The sequence below is a fragment of the Chanodichthys erythropterus genome, chromosome 20 (genome assembly GCF_024489055.1).
Source record: "Chanodichthys erythropterus isolate Z2021 chromosome 20, ASM2448905v1, whole genome shotgun sequence".
NCBI lineage: Eukaryota > Metazoa > Chordata > Actinopteri > Cypriniformes > Xenocyprididae > Chanodichthys > Chanodichthys erythropterus.
Window position 1 is genome coordinate 8,453,730 of NC_090240.1, and position 16,574 is coordinate 8,470,303.

General features: G+C 35.9%; 1 protein-coding gene across 4 annotated transcripts in view; it reads right to left on the minus strand.

The window, feature by feature from the left end:
* utrn (utrophin) overlaps positions 1-16,574 on the minus strand; it is a 286,896-nt gene that overhangs the window by 232,443 nt on the left and 37,879 nt on the right. For all 4 annotated transcript variants that reach the window (XM_067372391.1, XM_067372392.1, XM_067372389.1 and 1 more), the window contains exons 8-12: positions 16,061-16,176; positions 13,154-13,305; positions 5,409-5,621; positions 1,635-1,816; positions 1,404-1,554 (exon numbers count right to left, since the gene is read on the minus strand). In XM_067372391.1, the coding sequence (XP_067228492.1) occupies positions 1,404-1,554; positions 1,635-1,816; positions 5,409-5,621; positions 13,154-13,305; positions 16,061-16,176 (814 nt within the window). The remainder of the gene's footprint in view (positions 1-1,403; positions 1,555-1,634; positions 1,817-5,408; positions 5,622-13,153; positions 13,306-16,060; positions 16,177-16,574) is intronic.

Genomic DNA, 16,574 nt, shown 5'->3' on the forward strand with positions numbered 1-16,574 from the left:
GACTATCGTTATTTTCATTTTTTTTAAACACTTACAGTCTGAATAATGCATAAGCACAACTTCATTCTTTATAAATCTCTCCAACAGTGTGTAATGTTAGCTTTAGCCACAGAGCACTATCAAACTCATTCAGAATCAAATGTAAACATCCAAATAAATGCATGAAATTTAAAGGGGCCGTGTACCCTGAATAGGCGCATTTATAATGATAGGCTGTTAAAAAAAAAGGGGTATTTTGAGCTGAAACTTCACAGACACATTCAGGAGACACCTTAGACTTCTATTACATCTTGTGAAAAAGCATTCTTGGAAACCTTTAAGAGTTATATTACATCTTTTGAAAACATGTTCTTCAGCACCTTTAAATTTGTCCAAATGAAGTTCTTAGCAATGCAAAGCAACTCACAAAAAATTATTTTTTGATATATTTTTATGGTAGGAAATTTACAAAATATCTTTATGGAACATGATCTTTACTTAATATCCTAATGATTTTTGGCATAATTTTATATAATTTTGACCAATACAATGTATTGCTGGCTATTGCTACATTATACTGTACCTGTGCGACTTATGACTTATGGTTTTGTGGTCCAGGGTCACATTTATGATATCACATTATTTTTAATTTTTTTTTTTTTTTTTTATAATATTTACTAAATTAGAAATAAATCCTTTGAAAAATTCTATTTGCTGACCGTAATTAAAGTATTATAGCATTTACCTTTATTACTAATAACAGAAAGGCAAATGCTATAATAGTTTTTCATATACCGTTTACTTTCTGTTTAACAGCTCCGTCTAATAATAATGTATTACACATAACTGTTAAACAGAAACTAATGAAGATGGAGAATAACAGTGTGTTCACACCACCGCTGCCGAGAGCGTCAAAGTGACAGGAAGTCATTCATTTTAAATGTGAGCCGGCGGCAAGCTCCGGCGAGAGCCGGATATGGTAATGAGTTATGACGCGGTTCAGTGGCAACCAATCGGAATGTAGACGTCCTCGCTTGAAAGGATTACGATTGGTTGCCACAACTTGTCATTTACTTTGACATTCCCGCCAGCAGCGATTTGAATGCACAGTACAGCGTTGTTGGCAGGGCAGCCAGGGCAAATTTTGACGCTCGCGCCAGCATCGGTGTGAACACACAATAAGAGCTCAGATGCTGGTGAGCTCCGTTTCAAAACAAAAGTCCTGCATGCTGTCAAAATAAAAGACACATGAAGTAAACAAAAAAACTCATCGGCCGTTACCGGTAATAAAAAAAAAAAAAAAAGTCAAATATCGGCTGATATGTATCTACCACTAATCACAACGCACCGTATCATGACACAACGTGACATAGTTGCTGATACCCAGTCTTACATTAATTAGACAAATCAAATGTGTCCCTTACTTTGTGCTGCTCTATCTGGGCCCGATATCCCTCCATGTCTCCTGCTATTGGCTCTGTCTCCATCTTACGGATCCGCCCCTCCGTCAGTGTCAGCCAATCAGAGAGCTGCTGGAGCTGCTGTTGCTGAAGGTCCATCAGAACCTCATGAAGTCTGAAGATGGAGGAGAGAGAGGTCACATTCAAGCACTCTCCTCAAACAGAAGAGCTCGACAGGAATGCGTGCGTCCGTACCTGGACTGGCGGTCCATGCTGGCGACCCGCAGATTTTCCCAGCGGGAGTTGAGCAGTGACATTTGTTCTCGGATCTCATCCTCCTCTTCCTCACTCAGATTGCCTTGAGCGATCAGCTGGTTTCCCGCCTGTAGCACATTTCCCACGCTGCTCTGGTGGGACGTCAACTCCATCATAAAGGCCTGAGGGCAAGAAGACACATCGGTCACCACGCCGAATGCAAACCTTCTTCACAGACGACTTAAACAGCACATGTGTTGAGTTCAGGTCATTCAGACTGGTCAAAGCCCTTCTAAACAAAAGTTCCAATAAGGCTATATTTGTAACTTTTTTTTTCCAGTGATGGTACAGGAAGGGAGGTTTTCTTAAAAAATAAATATGTATTTGAGTCATTTACTGAGCAGCTGTGGTGATAATCACCTTTTGAAAGTTCGTTATAGTAAAAAGGGAGAGATTTATAGAGACTTTACCATGGTTAAGCATGTTTTAGGCACTTCTTATTGAGTTTAAAGGGTTAGTTCACCCAAAAATGAAAATTCTGACATTTATTACTCACCCTCATGCTGTTCCACACCTGTAAGACCTTCGTTCATCTTCAGAACACAAATTAAGATATTTTAGTTGAAATCCGATGGCTCCGTGAGGCCTCCATAGGGAGCAATGACATTTCCTCTCTCAAGATCCATAAAGGTACTAAAAACATATTTAAATCAGTTCAGGTGAGTAAAGTGGTTCAATATTAATATTATAAAGCGACGAGAATATTTTTGGTGCGCCAAAAAAACCAAAATAACGACTTATTTAGTGATGGCCAATTTCAAAACACTGCTTCAGGAAGCTTTATGAATCAGTGTGTCAAATCTGCGAAGCGCCAAAGTCACGTGATTTCAGCCGTTGGCAGTTTGACATGGGATCTGAATCATGATTCGACACACTGATTCATTTGTGCTCCGATGCTTCATGAAGCATTGTTTTGAAATCGGCCATCACTAAATAAGTCATTATTTTGTTTTTTGGCGCTCCAAAAATATTCTCGTCGCTTTATAATATTAATATTGAACCACTGTACTCACCTGAACTGATTTAAATATGATTTTAATATCTTAATTTGCGTTCCGAAGATTAATGATTAGGTCTTACGGGTGTGAAACGGCATGAGGGTGAGTAATTAATGACAGAATTTTCATTTTTGGGTGAACTAACCCTTTAACGGTAGTTAAAGCTTAATGTATAAACAAATAATGAACAATTTTACAGCATTTATTAATCTATGTTGACATTCATTTATAGATAAGACTATTGTTCATTGATAATTCATGTTAGTTCATAATACATTAATGTATGTAATACATTTATACCTTTAACTTGTTTTTTTTTTTTTATGTTTTATAAATGTCTGTTTCATTTTTTCACATTTTTTTTCCATTTCAATTTTGAAAACCGTTTTAATGGTCTAATTAAAAAAGAATTAATTGTATTAACAATTTAATCATTTCTTACAATGTTAACAAAAATGTGGCCCTAGCAGTCATCCGGGTCCTAGTTGAAATCATGACAATAATAGCCATTACAACATCAGAACAAACAGAGCCAAATCAAACTACAAGCAACAAGGCAATCATGACATGATTGGTTGAAAGTGTAAAAACAACACTTTCTCAAAACAGCAAAAGGCAACAAACCTTCTGTACATTAAGTCAGTGTTTGATGGTTAAAGTGGGACCAGAGTGCTGGGACAAACTCTGCACACCCATATTTGCCTTGCTTTTGTTTTTGCGTCAATGCCTTATACTGGCGTTCACTTTCAGAGAGGAATGTGAAGCTCACCCTCTCTCTCTATCATTCAGGAGTAAGTTTATGTGCACTGGCTCTGCTGTCTGTCAAAGGTCTCCCTGCCTCACAGAATTCCTCACATTCCTGGCATGTTGGGATCATGTTCTCTGAGAGCATCTGAAGACGTCTGCTGAGGAATCACAGGAGTGCGTGGGACGACCAAAATCTTTATCACGCTATTGTATATCATCACAGAAGTGTTGTCACGATACTGAAATTTCTAACCTCAATGTAATACCTTGAAAAATATCTATATATTCCATTACATTTTTTTCTAACACAGGGAAAAACTGTTATAGCATTAAAATAATAAAATTTGAACATCAGGTTAATTTATTTTTGACCATAATCAATGAATTTTCAGGAACTTCACTTTAAGCCTTTATGTACAGTCAAACCAAAATTTATTCAGACACCTTGAACATTTCATTCATTATTACAGTTTATCATTATAGTTTAAAAAAAACTAATAAAATATGACAAGATCTCAGAATTAAACTGTGTCAGAAAAAAAATAAAAAATCTTAATTATGTCAGATAACACTGGTCAGGTCAAAGTGTCTGAATGATTTTTAGTTCCAAATTTGTATCAATTTTACTGGTAGTCCACTGTATGAAGAATTTTTGGGTATAATATGTCAGTTTACTTTATTTTGCTATCCTCACATAAATAAACTATAGTGTCCTGCACCCACTAATAAAAATATATAAAAAATGTCTGAATAATTTTTGGTTTGACTGTATAATGCAAAGTGTTCATAAATGTACATTATAACGCATTATGTCTTTTCATAAATAATTGTAACCAAAGTTAAAATGCATTAACACATTAATGTGAACAAATATAACTCTTGATTTTAATAATGTATTAGTAAATGTTGATATCAACATTAACTAAGATTAATAAATGCTGTAGAATTATTGATCATCCTTAGTTCATGTTAACTAAAGTAGTTAACTAATGTTAACTAATGAATAACCTTACCTTTACCTTGTTGTAAAGTGTAACCGAAATTCTATTGGCTGGGATTATATAAAAATAATAATAATAATAATAATAATAATAAATTATTAATATTATTTTTTTTTTATTTCAAATATATTACTATTGTAATACAACTGCAGTGTAAAAAAAGAATATTTCATAATAATAATTATAACTAATAATTTACTTGCAATAATTAAACTTTTATTTATTTTTGTGGGAAACTGTGGGGAAGACTCTTAAGTTTCTGTGAAACAGGTGGACAATTGCTTCATTACAAATCTGAAATGTTGTAATCATCTATCCACAAAAATGTTGGAAATTCTGCAAATGTAGAAATAAAGCATTACTATATAATTACTTAATTAAAAACACACTGAGACGTTCGTTAACTGACTGTCGGAGAGAAAAGCGTGAAAAAGTGAAGCTGCTATCAGTGTATCAATACTGCTGAAGATAAAGATTGATAAAGTATGTATATCAATATTCTTTTTTTTAATATCATTAAAGCTGCAGTCCGCAACTTTGTGTTAACAATTTACATATATATGATGAGAATATACAACACGAATCCATTTTCCAAACCGTGTTTTTGTCTTATCCTGAATCATTACGGTACACTTATAATAAGTGTTTATATTTGGACTATTTCAGACCAGACTGGTAGGACTCGCTGCAGAGTATCACAGTAACTGCGTGACTCGCCATAGACATGCACAGAGAAAAGTAGCTCCGGCTAGAATGTTCCTCCACAAGACGCATGCAGTTCTGTTTATTAACCGCTAGAGGGCCAAAAATTGCGGACAGCAGCTAAATAACCATGTGACAATGTCAATTTTGGAATAATTCAATAATAATCCTGGGAAACTAATAATTTAAATCATTATTTACTGGAAGTCTTTATATCTGCCTAAGCTCTAATGTGAGCAGATGCTTCCTGTGTGCAGCTTATATACCTCATGCGTGTGGAACTGCTCTTTGACCTCCTCTACATCGTCGGACACGTCGTCTTGCATGTGCAGCATGTCTTCGGCCGACAGCAGCCAGGTGAGCACCTCTTCCAGAGTCATCTGATACGTGTCGAGATTCACCTCCATCTCCACCTCCGTCAGCGTGCTGGGCGTCTCTGCCCGTGTGCTGCTCATCTTCTCTGGCTCTCCAGCCAATCCCTGCGCAGGAACAGACATTCACTTAATGTTCATCAGAATGTTAAATAACAAGTAAGTTCAAAAGCAAGTTCAAACACTGTGAAAGAAGGTTAAGAGAACCGATATTATGTGTAAATGATGTCAGATCCCATATCTGAACGTGCAAAGGCATTAATGAATTCTGAAAGCTGTAGTTAAGGAGACTTTAAAGAAGCAATGACATCAGCATGATGCTTTAAACATCATAGGCCCTGTTTTCCACCTATTTAGATGCGTTTTGGTCAATCGAATCACAAGTAGACGAGGGAGACACATTCCCGTTTACACCTTGTGTCTCTTTTGTCCACTTTCAACCACTTCTGTCCTGATTTCTTGGATGGGAGGGTCTATGGATGGGTAAATGTTTGGGCTTTTTCAGATCTTTCAATATAATGGACAAAATAAGCTCATCAATTTACATATGAAATGCACTAGAGAAGACAGAAAAACACACGGAGAGCTGTAGCTTTCATTTCTGCTCTGACAGCTGCAAGACCGATCGAACGCTGTGAGTGTGTGTTCGAAACCAGGACTGGTGAGAGAACATTGTGCTTGGTACATTTTTCATATTCAAACTTAGCTTGGGTCTTCAGCCGACAAAGTTTAAACCCCGTCTGACTAGCATGTTTCCGGAGATGGAGACATAGACTTTAGCGTCTGTTTGAACACATTCGACCACATGAGCATTTATACTACGAAAGTCTAAATCTGGTCTAATGTGTTTTCAACTACCTCTTGAAGTTGTCGAAAGCTCAAAATGTTTTAGATCTCTTACATCTGTATTTAGTGTCGTCCACTTGTGATCTGATCGACCAAAAAGCATCTTAATACCAGGTGGAAACAGGGTAATGTCCTTGAATGTGCTAAAACTCGCCCCCATGCACGCAAAGCATCAATAAGGAACTTTTCTGCAAATGTAAAAAACTTCTTAAGATGGACGTCATTTCAACTACAGGTTCTGATGACACAAAAAAAAAAAAAAAAAAAAAAAAAAAAATTAATGTTATATTTACAAAAGACTGTGAAAGCGTTGATAATATACATTAATATATTTATATTTCACCCCAAAAAAACACATTGAAAGACATTGAGACAATTATGCACATTTTCTCAATTATTATTACCATAATGCAAAAAAATAATAAAACATAATAGCGACATAATATTGCAAAGTACTTATACATCATGGAAGTAAACTACCATTCAAAAGTTTGAGGTCAGTAAGCCTTTTTTGTGTTTTGAAAGAAGTCTCTTATTTTCACCAAAGCTGCATTTATTTGATCAAAAATACAGTAAAAACAGTAATATTGTGAACTATTATTACAATTTAAAAAGGCTGCTTTCTAATATGTTTTAAACTGTAATTTATTCCTGTGATCAAAGCTGAATTTTCAGCATCATTACACCAGTCTTCAGTGTCACATGATCCTTCAGAAATCATTCTAATATGCTCAAGAAACATTTATGAATGTTGACAACAGTTGTGCTGCTTCATATTTTTTGTGGAAACTGTGATCCTTTTTTTTCAGGATTCTTCGATGAAAAGTTCAAAATAACAATATTTATTTAAAATGTACTTCTTTTGTAACATTACTTTACTGTCACTTTTGATCAATTTAATGCTTTTTTGGGGAGGTGGGTTTTTTCTGAGATGTGAATTTTGTCCTGGACGTGTTTAATGAGCTTCACTCCAGCATCTGTTGTGAGATGGTCTACAATGCTACCATGAAACACTCACAAGAGAATGACTTTGGGAAAAGTCATTACTGAAGTTCAAGAGTCTGAACCGCACAATCAAAACAAGCAGTATTGCACTAACTCTGAGCCATTCGCAGGACCTTCAGAGGCAGACAATACTGCTATTGGCACGTGTTCTCAGCTGACTAAACAACATAACAGGCCAGGTCATGTGATATCACCCACATTCTCAGATGTTTATGTCCCACGCCCTAAAAATTGACAGCTTTTCTAAAAGCGGCGACCTACATTCCTCAGCACACCCAAGCCAGAAATGTCCCAGCTCATTGATAAGAGTGAAACACTAATCGAGCAGGATTTGTGTGAGTCTTAAGGTAATAGAAGCAGGTTTTTCTTCATGGTGTGAACACCATTGTACTCTATAATAAAAGAGACTGAATCAGGTAATGAACCCATCTGATCTGAAGTCCGACATTGGGGAAGCACCAAATGGCACCACACCCGAGAACAATGGAAAATATAAGAGATATACAAAATAATAAGCTTAAACTGATAACTCTGCTCTGTTTTTAGAAGAACAACACTGCCCTAGGGAGTATGACATGAACAAAACACGGTATTACCATGGTACCATAACCAAAAAAACACGGTATTGCCATAGTACAAGTCAAAAACAAGGTATTACCATTGTGCAAGTGAAAAAAAAAAAAAGCACAGAGCTGTCATTATAGATGTCAAGAACATAGTATTGCCATGGTACCACATCAAAAACTTGGTACTGCCAAAGTACAAAAAGCAGCAAAAACATGGTATTAGTAAAAGGCATTGTCATGGCAGATGTTAAAAATACAGGGTATCATATCCAAAACACATGACATTAGCAAAGTAGAAGACAAAAAATATGGTGTTACCATGGTGTAAGTAGAGAAAAAGCATGGCATTATCATGATAGATGTCAAAAACATGGTTTATTTTCGGTACTTTTCTGCTGGTAAAAAAAAACAGTAACTTGAACATCATTTAGGACTGTTTGTAATAGTAGCAATTGAGTCCTCAAACAAGGCTTTGTTCCTTGAATAAATGCACAGAGAACAGCCCTCATCTGGAGGAAAAGGTCATCTGATGAAAATATTCCGCTGGAATTCCCAACTTCATCCCACATGCTGGATAAGACTGTGTTCTTTCTGATCGACTGTAAGGCAGTGTGCGCACGGAGGGTGGTGAAGCAAAGCTGGAATGAGCAGCATTGAAACATTTGTGGTCTGGCAAAGGCAGAACCACCCAAACGCCCCAGAGCGTCCCAGCAGATGCCTACATCTGCACAGATTCAGAGACATGATCAGAAGTAAATCACGCCCCAACCGGAACTGTATGGAACTTAACGATTGTTCGGATTTGGATTATTCCGGATGAATGATTATTGTCAAGCACGTATGCAAAGTTCTGGGGAGTGACAGTCGCATTTAACTGTGGGTGTGAATCCGATGAATTACCATTACAAACAGACTTGTGTCAAAATATGCGAGTGGCAATAAGGAACAAGAGGCTGTGAATATGGTCTTGGTATATTGTAACATTAAAAAGCCTCAGAGTGAAAATCCATCATGATTCATTTATCAGTTGACTTCAGAGATCCACAGAACTTTCTCCACAGAGTGTCATTCTGAAGCAAACACATGAGTTTGAGTGGCCAGATAAGCAGCTAGTTGTGGTTATTAAAATCATTAAAGCTTCATTACTGCAGCCTGTCAGACACACATTAACACGATTTCATGCACAGGTGCAGCTGATGGGAAATTCTTGACATTGCAATGGTCATATCTGAAGAGCACTTTTATATTTCACATTTTAAGATCAGAAAATACATGAGAATCAAACTACAAAATTGCTACAATGTACAAAATATTTGAGGACTATCTGAGGGAAAAATCTAATAGCATTTTTTTCCTGACAAAATATGATTGCAATTTAAATTATGATTAAAATAAAGCTTCAGGTTCACCGTACTTCTGTGAAAGGCGACAACACGATTTTATTTTGATTAATCGTGCAACTACCCAAAACTAATGTACTCTCTTTGAATGTACCATGGTACAGTAATGGTATCAGAGGGTAATACCATGGTACTTTGATGCACACTACAGGTCAAAATTGTGCACACACTGATCGTTTTTCACATTGTCATCAAATTTTAAAATAACACAAAAGGAAGTATATGAATTGTGTGACCAAAGCATGTTATTTGAGCATCTCTGTGTACAACATCATGTGGTGCATCCTGGGATGCTTTTCTAACCATAGTGAAGGAGTCAAAAGGTCAAAAGATCAAAGACACATACAAATCCAGTTACATGTGACCAAGTTTTGACCATGTTAATGTAATATCACACAAAAGCATGAAAAAGTACACATAGTGCTACCATGTTTTTTGGACATGGACCAGTAGTTACATGGTAGCTTTGAAAATACCTTGAGAACCATGTAAATACTATGTTAAATTAATTTCAGCACAATGCTATTACTTCCTGATACCAAGACTGTAGCATTGGAGATTATCATACGCGTGTACTGTGGTATTTGCATAGTACTCCAAGGTAAATATACTGATGTGATGTGGTATAATTATGGCCTCATGTAAAAAAAAAAAAAAAAAAAAAAAAAACATGGCAATGCCATGATAAAATGTCCATAAAACTATGGTATTACCATGGTACATGCCCTGAAAACATGGCATCACCATGATAAATGTCCATAAGGCATGATATTACTATGGTACATTTCCTAAAACATGGTATTACCATGGTACATTTCTATAAAAGTATGATATTATCATGGTATGTCAAAAAACATGACATTACCATGATAAATGTCCATATAAGCATGATATTACCATGGTACATTTCCTAAAACATGACATTAAAATGATAAATGTCCACAAAAGTGTGAAATTACCATGATACATGTCCTAAAACATGGCATTACCATGTAAATATCCATATAAGCATGATATTGCCATGATACATTACCTAAAACATGACATAACCATGATAAATGTCCATATAAGCATGATATTACCATGGTAAATTTCCTAAAACATGACATTACCATGATACATGTCCATATAAGCATGATATTACCATGGTACATTTCCTAAAACATGACATTACCATGATAAATGCCCATATAAGCATGATATTACCATGGTACATTTCCTAAAACATGACATTACCATGGTAAATGTCCATATAAGCATGATATTACCATGATACATTAACTAAAACATGACATTACCATGATAAATGCCCATATAAGCATGATATTACCATGGTACATTTCCTAAAACATGACATTACCATGGTAAATGTCCATATAAGCATGATATTACCATGATACATTAACTAAAACATGACATTACCATGATAAATGCCCATATAAGCATGATATTACCATGTCCTACAAACATGGACTTGTACTTGTATACAGCTATGCAAGTAAAGAAAACCATGCAGAAGTATCTGACTAAGCACTATATCCACCCTTCTCTGACCGCATGTTACAGTACAGTATAGCATATATGCAGGACAACTGTGTGACTCACTCTACCCAGTGAAAGCAGAAGGCGGAGGGGAAGAAAGAGTGTGCACGAGAGAGAGAAAGAGAGAGCGAGAAAAGGAAACTGGTAGAAGTGGCACTAGAGTGTGATGCCCATTTTCCACAGGCAGTTCCTCATCACACATTGCATTCATTTGCATCGTGCACATTTTCTGAGCAAGAAATCCCATTGTGCACTTACTTGTATTTGATGAAAAGACGCACCTACAACTGTATTAAGTCAAGTAGATTTCCTTAGTGTTAACACTGAGCTGAATAATCAAGTGGCTGTGTTAAATATATCTCCAAATCTGCTGTGTATAACACTTCATTATTATGTGAACATCTTTTAAAACTCATACTTCCATTTGCCATTGGGCCCCTTAAAGGTGCCCTAGATTAAAAAATTGAATTTACCTTGGCATAGTTGAATAACAAGAGCTCAGTACATGGAAATGACATACACTGAGTTTCAAACTCCATTGCTTCCTCCTCCTTGGGAAATCTCATTTGTTTAAAAGACCTCCGAAAAACAGGCGAATCTCAACATAACACCGACTGTTACGTAACAGTCGGGATCATTAATATGTACGCCCCCAATATTTGCATATGCCAGCCCATATTCAAGGCATTAGACAAGCCAGTATTAACGTCTGGATCTGTGCACAGCTGAATCATCAGACTAAGTAAGCAAGCAAGAACAATAGCTAAAAATGTGTGCGATTTAAAGGGGCCGTAGCCTGAATCGGTGCATAGTTAATGATGCCCCAAAATAGGCAGTTAAACAAATTCATTAAAAAAAATCTATGGGGTATTTTGAGCTGCAACTTCACAGACACATTCAGGGGACACCTTAGACTTATATTACATCTTGTGAAAACTGGTTCTAGGGCACCTTTAATATTAGCCTGAGTTTATAAACAGAGTCATTAGACAAATGCATGAAGGTCTTTTTGGCTGTTCAGCCACTTACAATTTCGGTAATAAGAGGACTTACACTGAGGTCAACAAGAATCGGAATGCAACACATCAAAATAAAAGAGCCTCAATATAATTAACAAAGTCTGTTCACATCAGCTTTCAGTTGACAGACACTTATTTTTTGTTGTAAATATGTTAAATGAGCAGTAATGACATTATCACTCTGTTCCAAAACCTAGTGAGATGACTGTGTAGGCAGCATTTTAAGACATAGTAGCCTCATTACTGAAGCAAAGATACAAAATTGTCTTTTGGCCAAATTTTAAAGCAGCATTGGCATGTATCCTTTACAGAGAAGGTGATATCAGAATGCAGTGAGACAAGCTAAATGAAAAATGAATTCAAGATGGCAGACAAAATGAGAGAAATGTCAATTATGAACATAATCGATTAAAAACCCCATATTATAGTTTAAAAATAGTTCAGTCTAATTACAAATGCAGTATTTCAGCAAATATTTGTGTTCGCTGTGTATTTTTATGCTTATTTGAGCATCACAGCGTTAGCTTAGCAACATGCTAACACATTGAAATCTATTGTGAAGTTTCCTGTGTGCTTTATATTAGTGAGCAATGCAAAGCACAGAGAAACGATATCCCTGGAATCACTTTTAGAACCATTTTTTCCAGCTGATGAACAATAAAAACTTTGACAGCCAATCAGAATCCACCTGATTTAAAAGAGCTTGAGAATTAAAAGCAGCAAATGATGAAACAGGGCTTATAATAAACAATATTACCATCTGTTGATGTGGACGCTAATATAGTTATCCTTCTTGATGCGAACAAACCTTTTCACCTTTTCAACATTGAAACCACAAGAGATGCTTAAAACTTCTTCAGAAGTACCAAAATGCTCAAGAACTGAACCAGAACCTTTTCTCAATTACGACCATTTAGGCACATGATACAAAACCAGTCTCAACCCAGATAGCACAGGTAAGTCATCAAGATGTCTCTTAAAGTGCGTTTCATCTGGAAAACATCTGATAAACATCTTAGAAAAAGCCGTTTTACATACACTCTAAATCATACACATTTTCTAAATGTCTATTTGTCATCTGACAGGAAACGTCTAGAAGACATATTGCAGATTAACAAACACTATATAAAAATACATCTTGCAGATGTAAATGCAAACATCAAATAGACATATCGGTGATGTACGTGTGCTGTCAGGGTAATGGTTATTTGAACTTCAACCCTGAGTAAGCATACATGCGTTTGGGTAACCAGCGCACTTACAGCATGTCCCTCATCGTGCTCCACCTTATAGCGTCTGGGCAGTGTCTCCACCTCTCTGATGTCATCCAATGTGATGTCATTGGGAAACACAGCGAAGAGTGAGGTCACATACATGATGATGGACTTCTTATCTGGCAACTGCACCGCCACATCTGAGAAACACAGAGAGAGACAGTGAGTATGAGTATGAATAAGGGTGTGTGTGTGTGTGTTTATGGAGTTGCTCTACGAGGCCCCTCTGATTAGTTAAGGCTCATGTGAACTTGTGTTCAGGAAAAGCCATGTAATCCAATCAAGTCCAGATGATTAATCTCAGGATCTGGGCTCTGGAATGTCCTGGGCCGCGGTTTGTTGACTGGCATTGTTTCATTGGTTCAACTCAGATTCCCGCTTCAGGCAAACTTAAATAGCAAACTATGACAAGATCTCCAAATAAGGCCCACATCAAGTCAGCTGAAGATGATGGTCAAGCACTTTAAAGATTCTGTAGACTAAAGGTACATTTTGCAGGCAAAAAAGGTTGATTGTCCATTAGATATGGCTTAGTGTGATTATCTACCTGCAAATGTTGTGATTTAATCGAATAAATATATGCACTGTGTGTTTCTTACATGTGAGCAGCTCATGATACACCACTATCACGTGCATTTGGGAACTCAACATGCATCAAACCATCTTCTCAAACTTGAACGAGAAGCACTTAAACAAAAGGAAAGATTTCCCAACAAAATAAATGTTTGATGGTTTAACTTTTGAACGTGGCAAAATTAAGACAATCATACATTTTAGTATTGTATTACAGTTATAAAATATTAAAATTAACATATTAATTAAATAAAAAATGAATATAATAAATTAATTTAAAAATTATTATTATATTTTTCTTAAATACTCTTATTTCACAGTGAAATATCACAATAGAAATATTTTTAGTAATTTTTATTTATTAATGAAGGATCTAAGGGTTTTCAATAACTTACATTGCTGTTGTTTTATTTTCCTTGTTATTATATTAAAGGTACCCTAGATTCAAAAATTGAATTTACCTTGGCATAGTTGAATAACAAGAGTTCAGTACATGGAAATGACATACATTGAGTCTCAAACTCCATTGTTTCCTCCTTCTTATATAAATCTCATTTGTTTAAAAGACCTCCGAAGAACAGGTGAATCTCAACATAACACTGTTATGTAACAGTCGGGGTGTACGCCCACAATACTTGCATATGCCAGCCCATGATTGAGGCATTACACAAGGGCAGCCAGTATTAACGTCTGGATCTGTGCACAGCTCAATCATCAGACTAGGTAAGCAAGCAAGGACAATAGCGAAAAAGGGCAGATGGAGCAAAATTAACTGACATGATCCATGATTACATGATATTTTTAGTGATATTTGTAAATTGCCTTTCTAAATGTTTCATTAGCATGTTGCTAATGTACTGTTAAATGTGGTTAAAGTTACCATCCTTTCTTACTATATTCACGGAGACAAGAGCCGTCGCTATTTTCATTTTTAAACACTTGCAGTCTGTATAAGTCAAACACAAATCCATTTTTTAAATCTCTCCAACAGTGTGTAATGTTAGCTTTAGCCACGGAGCACCATCAAACTCATTCAGAATCAAATGTAAACATCCAAATAAATACCATACTTGTGCGATTAGACATGTTCCATGACGAACACTTTGTAAAGATCCATTTTGAGAGTTATATTAGCTGTGTGAACTTTGTTTATGTTAAGGCAAGCGCGAGCTCTTGGGGCATGGAGCACGAGAATTAAAGGGGCCGCACACCCTGAATCGGCGCATTTATAATTATGCCCCAAAATAGGCAGTTAAAAAAAATAATTAAAAAAAATCTATGGGGTATTTTGAGCTGAAACTTCACAGACACATTTAGGGGACACCTTAGACTTATATTACATCTTTTAAAAACATGTTCTTCTGCACCTTTAATTTCTTAATCATTAATCATTTATGTAGTCATCATTTGATTTATAATTTATAATAATTTGATTTCAAATTATTATTATTTGATTTACATAACTTATTTAATTTTTTTTTTTATTATTATTATTATTAATTTATGTCACTTTATGTTTGTTTTATATTACTTATTTTACTTATTTCCTTGCTCTTGCGATGCTTGCTATTGTTGTTTAATCTTATGATTGTGTGGTTTGAAGGAATGTTTGTCTTCACGAGTAGGAGATCAGAGAATGTCTCCATTTCAAGGTTTTTAACGTCACTGGACAATATTAAGCAGCAGTAATTTTCCATAGTTTTTCCCGAGGTATAATAACACTTGTTGAAATTGTACTGGTCAGACGAAGTCAGAGCATTGAAACATTCAACTAAGATTAGTCAATAAACTGCTCTTTTATTATTACCACTTCATGACTTGCTTCTTCCTTGTCTTTCTCAGTCAAATGCTGGCAAGGATTCGGCATTTGGGGCTGAATCTGATATTTCTGTCTGATATTATTATTATAGCAATTTACTTTTTTTTATACCATATTGATGTATAATAACAAATGTTTTGGCCAAACTGTGCAGCCCAACAAACATTTTTTTTTTTTTTTTAAATCTCATAAAACAATCATTATTTTTATCAGAAAAATAGAAAAAATTATGGGGAAAAAAACAGAATTTGTTTTTCCCCCAAATCATGCCTATTGTGAAATGTAAAAAAGTGCAGCGATGTATGAAGCACCACTCACTTTCAAATCAAGGAATGCAATTAATCCACGTGACCAACTTTGTGAAATCTGTGTGGGAATACCCTTTGCCCTCAAGCAATATTTCTGATTACATGGATATCTATTTAAATGGCTGAATTTAATCTGTTAATCATTTGTCAAATAAAGTTTATAGCTTCTGTTCTGGAGCCATGATGCTTCTTTACCTTCTGGATCCAGTAGTCTCTCAATGTTGAGCTGATCTTTGGCGAATGTGAAAGCGTGGTCCAGCCTCTCTACTGGGCTTAGATTAACCACTTCCTCCCAGCTGAACCCATGAGGCCTGGAACAGAATTCATATCTGGAATTAGCATTAGCATTAGCCTTTCACACATTCACCGTCAATGAGAGCTGGCGATTTCTGGTGACACGAGAAACAGTGTTCAATGTCAGCGACTTAATACTCACTTCTAAATATTAGGTAGTATATTTGATTACAATGCAGTTTGTATGCTTTTTTGTGTCTGAACAGAACCGCATTCAGGACTGACAACCAGATTCTACTGTAAGTCTGGATGAAGCTCACAGGTTAAGAAGAGCTTGAAGACGCACAAGCAGGTCCACATGAATCAACAGACTGTTTGCAAACTTAATTCGTAGTTAAACATCCTACTTCCCTTGCGTGTTTGGTTATAATATTTGCTAATATGATAACGCTTTCAGCTGCCAATAAGAGTGTAG